The sequence below is a fragment of the Pleurodeles waltl genome, chromosome 5 (genome assembly GCF_031143425.1).
Source record: "Pleurodeles waltl isolate 20211129_DDA chromosome 5, aPleWal1.hap1.20221129, whole genome shotgun sequence".
In the NCBI taxonomy this organism is placed as follows: Eukaryota; Metazoa; Chordata; class Amphibia; order Caudata; family Salamandridae; genus Pleurodeles; species Pleurodeles waltl.
This window is the reverse complement of record NC_090444.1, coordinates 757,135,023-757,148,918: the sequence shown is the minus strand read 5'-3', so window position 1 is coordinate 757,148,918 and position 13,896 is coordinate 757,135,023. Positions and strand designations below refer to the sequence as shown.

The following is a 13,896-nucleotide window of genomic DNA, read 5'->3' as shown; positions in this document are numbered from 1 at the left end:
GGGGCGATGTTCATATTCATTGTGCAACTTAATTTGCACTTGTGCATGAATTTAGCAAGTCTAGTTCACAATGTGAATTTGTAAGTTGCTTGAGTAGAGTAATTCATTGAAACAACACAGATTTATTAAACTTGTAACATCTGTATAATTGACAGATTTCAGAAAAGTTAAAAGGTTGCGTCAAGTGAAGGTATAATAGAAATTAAATCAACTGTTAAAGCCCATACAAAACCATTAGGGCTTGGAATCCTGAACATGATTCAAACTATTTGCTATTACAAACAAAATGATCTATGACAGCTAAGTGCCACAGAAGCCAAGATTGGTTCAGTGAGAACAATTAGTGGTATGCAGTGATCCCAGTAAATAGAAATGCATGTTGATAGCATCAGGCAAACAACACAAGTTCAATATGATGACATGCCAGCCTCAGCATTGGAAAGTGTGTGTGGGTGGTGGAAGGTTACTTTAGAGTGATGGTCTATCTCTTGAAGTTCTGAACATTATCCTCGTATATCATGAATTAGATCCATTCATATCAATGTACTTGTGCAAAACACTTACGAAAGTCAACAACAGTTACCACAGGATTTCTATTTGATTTTGCACTCCTCTGATTCACTGACAATTACATCCTTTTCTTTCAATTGCTTTTCTGAAATGGTATCAAGTACCACGATAAAATTTGTAAACATCCCATCTTATTTCAGTCATCCATATCATCTTTATATATTTATATCTTGATTGTGATTTTTTATACATTTCCAAATGTTCCTTTTTGGCAACTACATAAACAAGCAGTTCTTTACACACCTACTCACTGTTATAGTTTCAATTTTAAATCATCACAATGTAAAACTAGTTCTCCTCTTTTGTTTTAAAAAATACAGACAGAGAAGCTCCTAAACACTGTGGGGGATAGTGTCCAGTACAAGGAGGAGGTAAAAAGTGCACTTGAGAAGTTGATCACCAGTTCCAAGGAAGCTCAAACAGAGGCTGAAAAGATTTTAGATACTGAGAGTCTAATTCAGGCCCAGCAGTTACTCCTTCATTACCAGGTAATTACCCATGTAAAACTATAGGCATCATCTGCTATAGCATCATGTCCCTGCATTGCTGAAAAGTATGGCATGTTTTACAAGTTAGAGAAGATACACTGCCTCATTTTGGGCCGTATTTATACTCCGTTTGCGCCGAATTTGCGTCGTTTTTTTCGACGCAAATTCGACGCTAAACTAACGCCAACTAACGCCATATTTATACTATGGCGTTAGAGGCGAATAGCGCCAAAGTTCCCGGAATGTGCGTCATTTTTTAGCGTGAACCCCTTCCTTGCGTTAATGATATGCAAGGGAGGCGTTCCCGTCTAAAAAATGACTCCCAGGCCTTTACGTGGTATTTATACTCCCGGGCAAAAGAGACGCCCGGGAGTGGGCGTGGCTAAAAACGGCGCATTTGCGCCGCTTTTTAACGCCTGGGTCAGGCATGGCGTTAAGGGACAAGTGGGCTCAAAATGAGCCCAGAGTGCCCTCCCCTGCCCCCAGGGACCCCCCCTGCCACCCTTGCCCACCCCAGGAGGACACCCAAGGCTGGAGGGACCCACCCCAGGGACATTCAGGTAAGTATTTTTTTATTTTTTTTTAATAATTTTTTTTGGCATAGGGGGGCCTGATTTGTGCCCCCCTACATGCCACTATGCCCAATGACCATGCCCAGGGGACAGAAGTCCCCTGGGCATGGCCATTGGGCAAGGGGGCATGACTCCTATCTTTACAATGATAGGAGTCATGTTGATGGGGGATGGGCGTCGAAAATAAATGGCGCAAGTCGGGTTACGACGATTTTTTCGACGTAACCTGACTTGCCCCATTTTAAGACGCCATGCGCCATTTTCCCCCTACGCCGGCGCTGCCTGGTGTACGTGGTTTTTCTCGCGCACACCAGGCAGCGCCGGTCTGCTTGCGCCGGCTAACGCCATTCAATAAATACGGCGCCCGCATGGCGCTTCAGAATGGCGTTAGCCGGCGCAAAACTTTTTGACGCTAAACTGCGTTAGCGCAGTTTAGCGTCAAAAAGTATAAATATGGGCCTTTATGTCTTCTTTATTTGTAACATGAATTCTGTGTGCTATATTCTTAGTTTAGCTAAACACCTTGTCTTACAGCAAAAGACAAAGCAGCTGCGCGCAAAGAAACAGGATGTGCATCAGCAAGTAGTGAAAGCTGAAAAACTACAGGAAGAAGGGAGATTGGCAGCCACTTCTGTGAGAGATTTGCAGAAGTTGGAGACTACACTAGGAAGTATGGCACAAGCAATGGAAACACAAGAAGAGCATGTGAAGGTGAGCTGCATTTACAGATGGGGTGCAGAGAACTGCTACAGTTTAAGAAACAGTAATTAGCAATCATGATGGTTTTAAAAAGTCAAAGAGGCATTAATTTGCTGTTTCTCATCCATTCTCTTAACTTGGCTGTTTTGTGTTTTTGCTCAGAGTACAATAAATAAATGGGAACAGTTTGAAACTGGCAAGGACAATATAGTAAAACATCTCAAGCACGCAGGTTCCACTCTAGAACACAGCCTTAATTTCAGCAGCTTGGAGAGCCTAGCAATGGAGCTCCAACAAACTAAGGTAAGGGCTGGAGATTGCACTGTCATATGGATAGAAAGGTTTACCCATTGTTAATATGTCCATAGTCTATTGTATTCAGTAATAATTTTCAATCAGTTCCCCTTTTTCACTCCATTTTTCAGTTATTCCTCAATGTGTAGTTTGTTTCAGCACTTTTGGAGACTATTCAATGCCTAGTTTAAAAATACATGAAAAGAGGTTAAGCAACAGTGATTTCCTTTGTGCCAAACCTGGGGTAGTGGGCAAGATATGTATCTAGAATGCTCCTTGTAAAGGAATGGGACAGTCTTCTGCAATGCACAGATCTATTCAGTTACGGATGTACATATGTAAATCTGAAAATGATCTAACAAAAAAAAGACTTTGAATATAAACACTTTCAAGAAGAATACATTAAAGCATTTTGAATTTTCATGGTGGCTAAATAGAAGGAGAGAAGCACTAAAGAATCAATACTAATTAGTCTAAATACAGGGTGCAGTGTGGAATATACTGATATGCAAAGCGGACAACTGTGTCATATTAACTTCCTCATGGTCACACATTTTAGTGTTTATGAAATAAAGTAAAGCATAATGCTTTCACTTTCACCCAATTTTAATTAAAACCCTATGCCACTCTGAACCTTTTCTAAATAAAACACAACTTAAAAATGTATGTGTAAGAAAGTGTTTCCTTAGTGCTCAGTATTGGAGGCTCTTTGTGTTGTATTATGCCAGCTAGTATCTTCTGCTGAGTCCTTACAGCATTATTCTTCATGTACTTTGCTAAGAACCCTCAATTTTTAGACATGGACTTGCAAACATCCAAACAAACAGTGAATCTTCCTGTGTGCTATACGCCAATCGCCATTACACTGAGGATATATTTCACAAATTGACCTTCCAGTCTCCTCTCTCTCCAAAAGTGTCACTTTCTAGAATAATTGAATTCTTCCTTTCTGTGCCATAAAAGACTAAAGATTATTTTATGACTTTTACAGCTTTGATGCTACTGTTTATTGTAAATGTAAGTATATAATATAGACACATTTAGCTCCAAAGTGTTGTTATAAGTATCCTGGGAGGTTGAAAAAAAGCATTTTTAGAAAAGCATGTTTACAAATATTTAAAATCTGTGCAATTAGTTGTTATCTAGTGGAAGTCAATAAGAAAATTCTGTAGAACCTTAGGCATACTCTTTCCAGAGAAGGAACATAACAAGGGAGAGAACAATATTTAGTATCCCAAATATAGCAATCAGAAGGCTCTTAAAGGTGGATCCGTACACATTCAAAGTTCCTCTGCACATCTGTCATTCATGATTTGATCAGGGTGACCAATGTTTTTTGTGTGGCTGAATTTGTGCACTGATAATTTTGGATATGAATCATATACATATTCATTATTTGGAACCACATTCCCTTTTCGTAGTTTTTAAAACTCTTGGTAATGTCTTGTACCAAATATTGAATGTCATATTCTAAATATGTCCAAACAATTGCCTCCTTGATTTGAACATTATTATTGTGTCACTGCAGCCATTGCCTTTTAATGCAACACATCCCACAATTTGCAAATAGATTTTATTTAATTCTGTAACACGATCAACCAGCATTTTTGTGGCTTATGCTCCCACATTACTACAAATTTAGGGCCCAATTTATAGATTGGCGGATGTGTTAGGTACAGTTACCATGGCAGACCACTTTACTCCTGCCATGGCCAGGGAACTCCATCCTCCAAATTTAGGGATGTCCACCAGCCCAGCGCACATGTCTTGCCATCACTGTGGTTCCTGTAAACACATTGAAGACTTGACAGACGGCTCTGTCAATAAGACACAGCCATACATTAAACTTTCAGGCTTTTTGTGGGTCTCCGTCATAATGTCTACACCAAAGTCTAAATCAGGCCCATAGTTCTTATGCTACTCTGACTTTTTTGTTCCCTAAATGTCTCACCACATTCTTATCCACATTTACCAGATGTGTTGCTAACCTGCCTTTGTGCTTGGGGCCGAGATTAACATTTGTCTAGTAGAACTCTACTACATATATGATATCACTCAAATAATGTACCATGAATTTTGATCCAATGCAATGAATAATTCACCATATTCCTATAACACTTTCTCTGATGATCTTCATCATCAAGCTTTAGTCAGTCATATATAACCATCAAAGCAAATAACATCACAGCAACTAAAATTACAATAAATACATAATAGATACAAGAATAAAAAGAGATTGAGTTAAAAAAAAACATATTTGCATAAAATCCTTAATATACTTCCCCTGGATCCACCCCAGGCTATCTAGCCACTAATAATATAAGGGAGAATCATCTCTCTTTGTCTTCCTGATTTACAGCTGACAGAGGGTCACAGTAATCATAAAAATATTGTGTAAGATCAAAAATAAATAAGTTAGGAACTATGTTCACCTAAGAGCAAATTATTTTGACTTTTTAAGAGACGTGTACGTATATGCCATGCGGCCGCAAGGAACTTGCTGACCGCACAGATTAAAAGGGCAGAGGTGTTTCTCATCATCAAACTTAAGGCGTCTTTACAGTGTCTCATACCCATATTCCTACAAGCTGAATGAAGCCACTTCCGCCGGGCAGTCCCATAAGCAGGACAAATAAACATAAAGTGTACTATCGTTTCCGTAGTACCATTACAACTTGGACATAAGTCTGTTGACAAAGTGGGACGCCAGGTGTGAGTAAGAGACTTCAAAGGTAAGCATCTGTACCTGAACCGGACATACAAGCTTTTGCTTAGTTGGTCAGGAATTAAATCAAGAAAGGGTTCAAAGTGGGGGTACCACTTGAAGTCAAGAAATTGGGAAGTCAGTCTGCCGAGTACATGACAGATAGTTTTTCCTGACGTGGGACCAATAGACTGTTTTCAGATGTTGCTTCTGGATCCTCCTTAAGTTATACGGTTGGCTCCAGAAGTCACTGAGTCCCAAAATATGGAACCATCTCGAAATATGCTTGAGCCAGGGAATAGAGAGTGCATTGGGTCTATCTAGGATGTCTTGTAAAGACTCCTTATATGCAACTAGTTCAGGGGTAGTCCAAATACGTACCCAAAAGATTAACAGTCTTAATGCTATTACGCCAGAAATGCGGGAGAACCCAAGTTCTAAAAACACTGGATTCAATGGTGTATTACGAGGGCATGCCAGAACAGATCTTACAAAGCTATTTTCCCCCACGGATAGTTTACTAGTATTTGAAAAACCCCAAACCTCTGCACCATAGGCCACGGTACCCTGGGTATTCGCTAAGAAATGTTTTATAGCTGGAGAGACAGCTTTCATAGTAGTGGATTTATAAAAATGCAAAATGGCCCCTGATCTATATAATAGGAGAGCTGTGCTTTTATCAACCTGGGCCTCCCATTGCATATTGTTGCTCATTTTTGCCCCTATGTAGTCAATGGAGCTTACCTTGCTTAGAGGGGTCCCACTTTCTCTGATGATCTTCAATATCCCTGTATTTGAAATATAACTTTAAAAATCTGTTTTGTGTCTGATGTGATTTAAGATCTAAACATGTAATATCCATTATTCCCCAAATGTGCATTTAAGATTTCCTCAAAAATACAACACTATAACTTTATAAGGTAGATCACTTCACAGTCACAGTTGTTGTCATTGTTTCATAAATATTACAAAATCTCCTTATTGTTCACTCATTCTTTCATAAAGCATTATTAAGTTTACTCCCTGCTAGTGTCTTATGATTACATCTGATATCCTCACTCAGTAGATCCAACACTCTAAACTGTGTTTCAAATTCCTAATCCCTCTTTGTAGGAAAGTGACCTATTTTGACACGGTCACCCCCACTTTTTGCCTGGTAATTGATGCAGTTTTGACTGAAGGTGCACTGGATTCCTAATGTCCAGGTCCCCAGTGCCAGATCTCTTTCCCTAAAATTGTGCATTTGTTCCCCAATTGGTGATACATTTGGCACCCCTGTAAGTCCCTAGTGAATTGTATCCCTGGTACCTAGTGCATGGGTACCAAAGAGGCTCCCCAAGGGCTGCAGCATGTATTGTGTCACCCTCAGGGACCCCTCATCTAGCAAATGCAGGCTGCCATTGCAGGCTGTGTGTCTTGGTGCAGCTAAAAGTGATGTGCGCCATGTCTCCTAACACTGCATGCAATATGTGTAAGTCACCTCTACAGCAGGCCTTACAGCTCTAAGGCAGGGTACATTATATTACATGTGAGGACATACCTGCACAAGCAGATATGCCCCTGCCATGCCCTTGTCAATTCTTAAACCTAGGCCCTCATTACGACTCTGACGGTCTTCTGACTGCCAGACTCGCGTAGCGGTCCCACCGCCGTCGGGCCGGCAGTGTGGACTGTCAAATTACGAGTGTGGTGGTTTGGCCTGTGCCAAACCACCACGTTCCCGTTCCTACCACCAGGGTGGGGCAGTCAGACCGCCGGGCCGAAGATAAGCATCTCCGATCCGGCGGCCCACCAAAGACTTCTGGCAGTGTTACGAGTCTCCTTTCTACCAGGGATTTTGTGGCTGTAGCACCACCATGAAATCCCTGGCAGAAAGGCTACCGGTGACTGGAATTTGCATTCATGTGGCTGGTAGATGACTCCCCCACCCCCTATCCACCCAAGAGCCCCTGCCCCGCTTCCCTTACAACATTCCACCTCCTGAACCCCCAGTAATCCCCCATGCCCCTCCCAGTAGTATCCCCACCAACCCCATCCGCATACATGTACTTACCCCCACCCCTCGATCCCCGTACTAACCCACCGCATACACGCACGCATCCACAGACACACACACCCTGACACTCAGTCATACATGCAACATCCCACCCTAAATCCATTCACACACATACACACAACATCCTTTCCTCTTTCGGACGGTCACCTTACCTGGTTGTTGAGGTGGTTGTCTGGGAGGGAACGGGTCCTGCTGCTTGCACCGCCACCAACACCCCACAAACATAACACAGCCACGCTGTTTTTCAAATTGAAATACAGCAGGTGGTGTTTTGTTGGCGTGGAAAATGGCAAAAAGCCACCAGCAGTCGTAATATGGTGGCCTGAGGACCGCCGTGCTGGAGGTCTTTTGGCGGCTGCCAGCACAGTAGGTCATAATGAGGACCATAGTGAGGGACCAGAGAAGCCATTTTAAATACCTGTTGGACACTGGTCAATACGAGTTCCACAGCTAGATAATGGCTTCACTGTAAATAGGGATGTTTGGGATCAAACATCTCATATTAATAAACCCTTACTGATGCCAGTGATGGATTTATTATTACATGCACCCAAAGGGCACCTTCGAGGTGCCTCCTGAAAACCTACAATTTACCCATGTGCTGGTTAACTTGTTATAACTAGCCTGCTACTACCAAGGGTAACAGCCTTTGCTCTCGAACGGACAGGAACAAAGACTGCTCTGGGAGGGGTGTTACAAACTCCTCCCAATAGGATGACCTTCAAATCTGCAGTTCAAGGCAGGTGGTTTCAAAGAAGGCCATCGCCCTTGGTATACAGATATGGCTTCCCTCAAAGGAGAGGATGCTGGCCCCCTGCCCCAGGACACATTTAGAACCTGAATAGGTAGTCAGAGAGGTGTGCCCACCTCTCAGGTCAGTCCCACCCCTAAGGTGAGCTGCCTGATCTGGACACAACTTTTGAAAGTCTGCCATCTTGGTGCCTCTAGAACTGAGTTATGCCACCTTCCCACAGGAATTGGTCATATAGGGCCGTAGTGATCCCAGGGGTAAATATCCCATTGGCTATTACTCTACGCTCCCCTAAATTCAGTATTTAAGGGAGCCCCTGGCATTAGGAAATCAGAATCCTGCTAACCTACAAAGAAGAAGGACATAAAAAGCTGCAAAAGCAAAGACTGAGGAAGAAGTCACTGACTTGGGACCAGCCCAGTTGGCCTGTCTGCTACTCTTGCTGAAATTGCGCCAAAGTCATTTCGTACTGCAAGCCGTCATGCCTCAAAAAAGCCTGGGTGGACTACCTGCCTTCAACAAAGATACAGGAACTCCCATGGGCAGTAGAGCTGCTTCCCGGCATCCTGCAGACACCCCATGAGACCTGAGAGAACTCCGGACCACCAAAACCTGACATCAGAAAGCAGCACTGCACCTGTGCTGTGTAGCCTAAGCTGAAGTGGGCCAACAGTGCCAGCATGGCCCCCAGCCCTTGATAGACAAAGGCCACCTTGAACTTGCCCAATATAGACTTACCAATGCTGCCTGCAACCTCTCTTTGCAGGTCCCCTAGACAGCGAGTGCTCCCCGAGATGAAAACCCAATACCTCAAAACACCCCTGCACCTGCCGTCCCTGGCCCATGGAGAAGCTTACAGAACCCAATAGGGTGTGGATATTAAGCTGTGATATTTACATATGGTGACCAGTTATTTCCCATGAACAATATAGGAGCAGTGCGAGTTTTTCAAGAATTTCATGGAGAACTGATCCATTTTACACTTAGACTTAGATGTGATATTGCTGTAAAGAAATACATTAACCCTGATGAAGTCCTCTTTGAGGAAAAAATGAGTTGGCCGCACTGTTTCTTTGATGTACTGAAGAATAATAAAGAGAATTGTTTTGAGACTTCATACCACGGCTTCGATGTTATTGTGATATTGCAGAAGAGTAAATTGATATTGGCACTGAACTATGTGTAGTTCTTGAAAGGAGGAAAGAAGGAACAAAAAGACCAAACTCTATAATACTATTGTTGGACTCTTGAGGCACTCAGTTTTGTGTGTTTTTTCTCTTTAAAAGTACCTGTGGTTTTAGAGTAGTTTGACCACTAAAGGGTGAGTGCCAACCACTATTACCTTGTAGAACTGGCACTTATGCAGATGTCTTTAGCCAGAACTACTCTTGCTTTCGGATTATCCATGGGAAAGAGGACCTAAGGTGTCCCCATGTTCCTGAGCATCGTGAGAGCTGAGCCCACTTGCTGGTTCAGCCCGACTGGCCTCCCAGTCCAAACCTGCAGCCTTTTTTTAACTAGACCAATCCCCATAGACTAACATTAGGCACCCAACGCAGAAAAGCACCTCTGCACCCGCTCACCCCAGTGCCCCCCCAGTGTGGTCTGTTGGTACTGCCCTGGACCTGGCCTCATACTTATTATGGCCCAGGACATTGGTGCCTTAAGTTGCTGTACTATACCTGTGTGCAGTATTTGTGTTTCCTCCGTAGGATAACATGCTGCCCTGAAACATGCACTGAGTCAACTTTTGAAAGCTGAAAGTAGTTCTGTTGCAAAACGTACGTACCTGATCGTATTGATTCTGGTGCCTAAATACATATGAAGATACCTGTTATTTTTGTAAATTGGTGTGGATCTCCTTATTGAGTTGCGTGTCTCATTTATTGACTGGTGTCTATGGTAAATTTCTAACACTCCTCTCTGATTGGCATAAGGCTCCTTGACCAGACTGCCACCTAAAAGAGCACGTTGGGGTTGCTAGCACAAGCCCCTGTCCACTAGCAAGGGAACATCTGGACTCTTTGCATGGTATGCCTAATTTTGGTATACCATATGAAGAGCCAGCTTCCTACTCTTTAGAACTTCTAGTTAAAGCCACTTTAAATAGTCACTGCTAACTCAATACAACACCACAGTCACATGTGATTTTATTTTCTAATGAATTTAATGTTTTGAATGTATCACAGTTCCAATCGGAAATAATATAGTAATCATCCTGTACTGTGACTCCTTTTAGGAGCTTGCTAAGAAAAACGACACTGCAGCATTAGAAGCAGAGAACCTTGTGAAAAATTCAACAGAAATACAACTGGGACCTATGAAGAAGCAATCTCTTCAAGAGCAGGCAAAGTCCGTCAAGGAACAAGTTAAGAAAGTGGAGCAAACGCTTGTGGAAGAGTATGTGCCTCATTAATCCTAGTATTCCCCTTCCATATCCCCACCTGTACATTTGTTTTCATCTGCTTTGGCTTTCTGAATGTAACAGGTGATGTGCACAAGGAAACATTGATAAAAGCCAAGTGTTATAGACAAAGCATTATCTGTGCTTGACAATCACAGACAGATGTCTGCTTTGAAGTATTGTTATACCAACCATGTAAAAAATATGGGGTAAAAAAAAGAAAAACACGTTATTCCAGTGAGCACTGATCTTCTTTATCTTTTGTAATTGTTGGTCACATTGCTGCAAGAATGTCTCAACTACAAATGTACCCTTTGCACTGAACTACTGATTGCAGTTGTCATTTTTCACTGGGTTATTACTATGGCAGCAATCCTCCACTTGAAACTAAAACTCTTTAGTTTCTTTGCATTGCATTTTTTACCTGGGAGAACTACATAGGTTTAATTCTACTTTGAAATACCGATTGTTATAAACTGGACTTATTGAATGTTTGTCTAGATCATGATTTGAAAACTCTGAAAATTTAAGTAGACTGGAAACAGGTTTAGCAATCTAAAAGCTAGTTCATCTTTTCCACCAAAAGATAAGCTTGCCAAATTATGTCTCTCTCAACATCAGACATTTATTTATTTGTAGTGTGCATGGAAAATATATAGTAGGCAAAATCAGCCAATACACATTCTTAATCACCTGAATACATAGCTATTCACTGGTACGCAAGGGGCTATCAAGGATTTTTCTTGCTGAATTTGTATTGGCATCTAATTCCATACTTTTGGGCCCAGAGACAACAAACCTTCTTTTCCATGATTTATATCAAGCCTAGTCCATAGTTAGGTTACACTGCTTAGAGGAGCAGAGACCCCTGACTGGATGAAACCAGTTGAGTTTATTGAGAAAAAGTAGACTCGTTTACACCTATGTACAAATTTGTAAACTTGGCGAACAACTTGAAATTAAGTTTGACACTCACTGGGAGTCAGTAGAAGAAACTCTCAAGACTGCATCTTTGATCAAATATCTTAAGCTATGATACCTAAGTGAACATCCACATTCCGGAGGCCCTGAAAATGATATATTCCATCATCCACAAATCTGCTCCTTCAAGCAGAGTTGCTTACACAGAAATTCAACCATTTTGGTGGATTTACGCTATGATCATGTCCAAGTTACAAGGACGAAATGCCACCATTCCAGAGTTACAGAATGAGGAACGGGAATGTATCATTTTAAATGCCTGTGTTTGGGTTACCTTATGTTTGTGCATCAAGTGCTTAAATATACTCACAGGATTGTCAACTGGTATAGTCAGCAGATAGCACAAACTTCTACCTCACTGTTGAATAATTAATGATCAATTCAGTAGTTCATTGAACCTGTTATGTCAACTGTGCAGTCAAGACAACCATTTTATTTATGGGCAGATATGTTTGCGAGAGGCAATCACACATTTCTCCTTTCATGTTGTATTTTCACATAAAATATAGTTATGAGTTGTACACATTCTTAACAGATTTCGTCCCAGAATTGATTTGATTTCACCTGCTCTGCCACTGTAATGCTTGACTGACATGCTCTTAATAACTGACTTCTTCTGTCACAGTACCTTTTTCTGGCCACAGTGATGCCTAACTATGTTTTTTATGATGCTGGACTTACTCTGCTGTAATGCCTGCTTGATTCCATTTCCTCCCTGCACTTTGTAATGCCATCTAAAATTGTGCCTTGATCTGTGCTAATTGTGTTACTGTGCATTTGCACTCCATTTTGGATTCCTGATTTCTTATTTGTTCTCATTATTATGCTTTTGCTGTTATTTTCAAGCCCTTGCCTGTTTCTTTCACTTCTGATGTTTACCTTTGTCCTATTGGCATTTCTTTTGAGAAGCCTTCTGCTGTCTTGTTTCAACTTTGGCCTATTCTTCTAGTGGTACGCCACTCTACGGCTGATCTGAGACTCTGGACTAAGGTGTCAGTGTGCATTGTAATAAAACAAACTCTTTGATATGCAGTGCCTCAATTAAACCTTTGTTCCACAATGTCCAACACAAGGGTAACGCATGCATTCAAGTTCACATGAGATAACTTGGAAACAAGACTACTTATGTATTAACATCTATGTGGCTGTTCCTGAAACTGGAATTCTGAGAGCATGCAGAATCAATTTATTTTCTTTTGAACTATGTATTTTATTTGGTAAATTTTATTGTTTTCAGTATTAAAACTATGGAAAAGGTGAAAAACAAATGGGAGCAATTTGGCAGTGATTTTGAGGCACTCTCTTTCTGGATTACGGAAAAGGAAAAAGAACTGGACACTTTGGAGGCCTCGTCACTTCCACTGGAAAGTCAGATCAAGCAAATTAAGGTGATTTGTTTATTTTTCACATTTCAATTGAAGTACTTAAATTTGTGTGAATTATAATCGTAGTATTGTAAAGAGACTTAAGACGATGATGCATCTGCAGTACAGGGTTTGTTGTAATTTGGATTCCAAAAAAATGTTAGAATACCCATTGGTTATTTAAAGTAAAAGTAATGTTGCTAAAGATAAAATGTGAAATCTCTCCAAGTACAGCTTCATTGTTTTGAAAAATAGCGCCCTATATAAATATCATGAGAGTTAGCATTTTAAAATTGCGATCACCATTGTAGTTATTATTTGCTGGCTTATTGGGCTTAATTTGTAACGTGTACGTTACAGCCCTCGGTCCCTGGTGCAGTCTCCTTGAGCCTTGTCTTCTTTACAGATCTTGTCTCCCAGGCTATGTAGTTGGTACTACACATTTTGCAGCTCCCACAACACAGGCATCCCACGTTGGATCATAGGCTGTGAGGCTCCAAATAGAACCTAATATCTGAAGTAAGAAAAAGACTCCAAGTGTTAAAAATGGTATATGTCTTAGACTATAGAGTTTTAAATTTAGGTAACATACAAAGACAACAAAACATGGGTCGAAGGACTAAGACAAATATGAAAAAAATGCTATAAATAATATAGAAAAGAAAGTGCTGAAAAATGATATATCATTCAGGAACCAAAAAGAGACAAAAAGCAAGCACGGGCGAAAATGACAGTTCAGGGTTCAGACCACTTGAGGAATGAAAAAAGGCAGAAAGTAGGCAAACCTTCTCTGCGTATTTATTTAATGGATGTAAGTTCATCAAAAAATGAATAAGGCAGAAGGAAGGGCCTGAGTGAAAAAGTGATAGGTCACCAAAAGAGGTTTATATTTGCAAGCAGACTTTTTGAAACCGGTTTCTAAATTTGCAGAATGTACTTATAGGTTGCATCAGAAAATCTCCAGTCACAAAAGTCACAGAAGGACCAACCTAATGATCTCAGTGAGGCAGGCC

The 13,896-nt window shown here is 41.1% G+C and overlaps 1 protein-coding gene across 1 annotated transcript in view; it reads left to right on the top strand.

Annotated features, from left to right (window-relative positions):
* The window catches only part of SYNE1 (spectrin repeat containing nuclear envelope protein 1), a 1,478,055-nt gene that overhangs the window by 446,192 nt on the left and 1,017,967 nt on the right, over positions 1 to 13,896 (top strand). Inside the window, exons 29-33 of the mRNA XM_069234720.1 lie at positions 891 to 1,058; positions 2,165 to 2,341; positions 2,492 to 2,632; positions 10,374 to 10,534; positions 12,757 to 12,907. Coding sequence (XP_069090821.1) covers positions 891 to 1,058; positions 2,165 to 2,341; positions 2,492 to 2,632; positions 10,374 to 10,534; positions 12,757 to 12,907 — 798 coding nt within the window. The remainder of the gene's footprint in view (positions 1 to 890; positions 1,059 to 2,164; positions 2,342 to 2,491; positions 2,633 to 10,373; positions 10,535 to 12,756; positions 12,908 to 13,896) is intronic.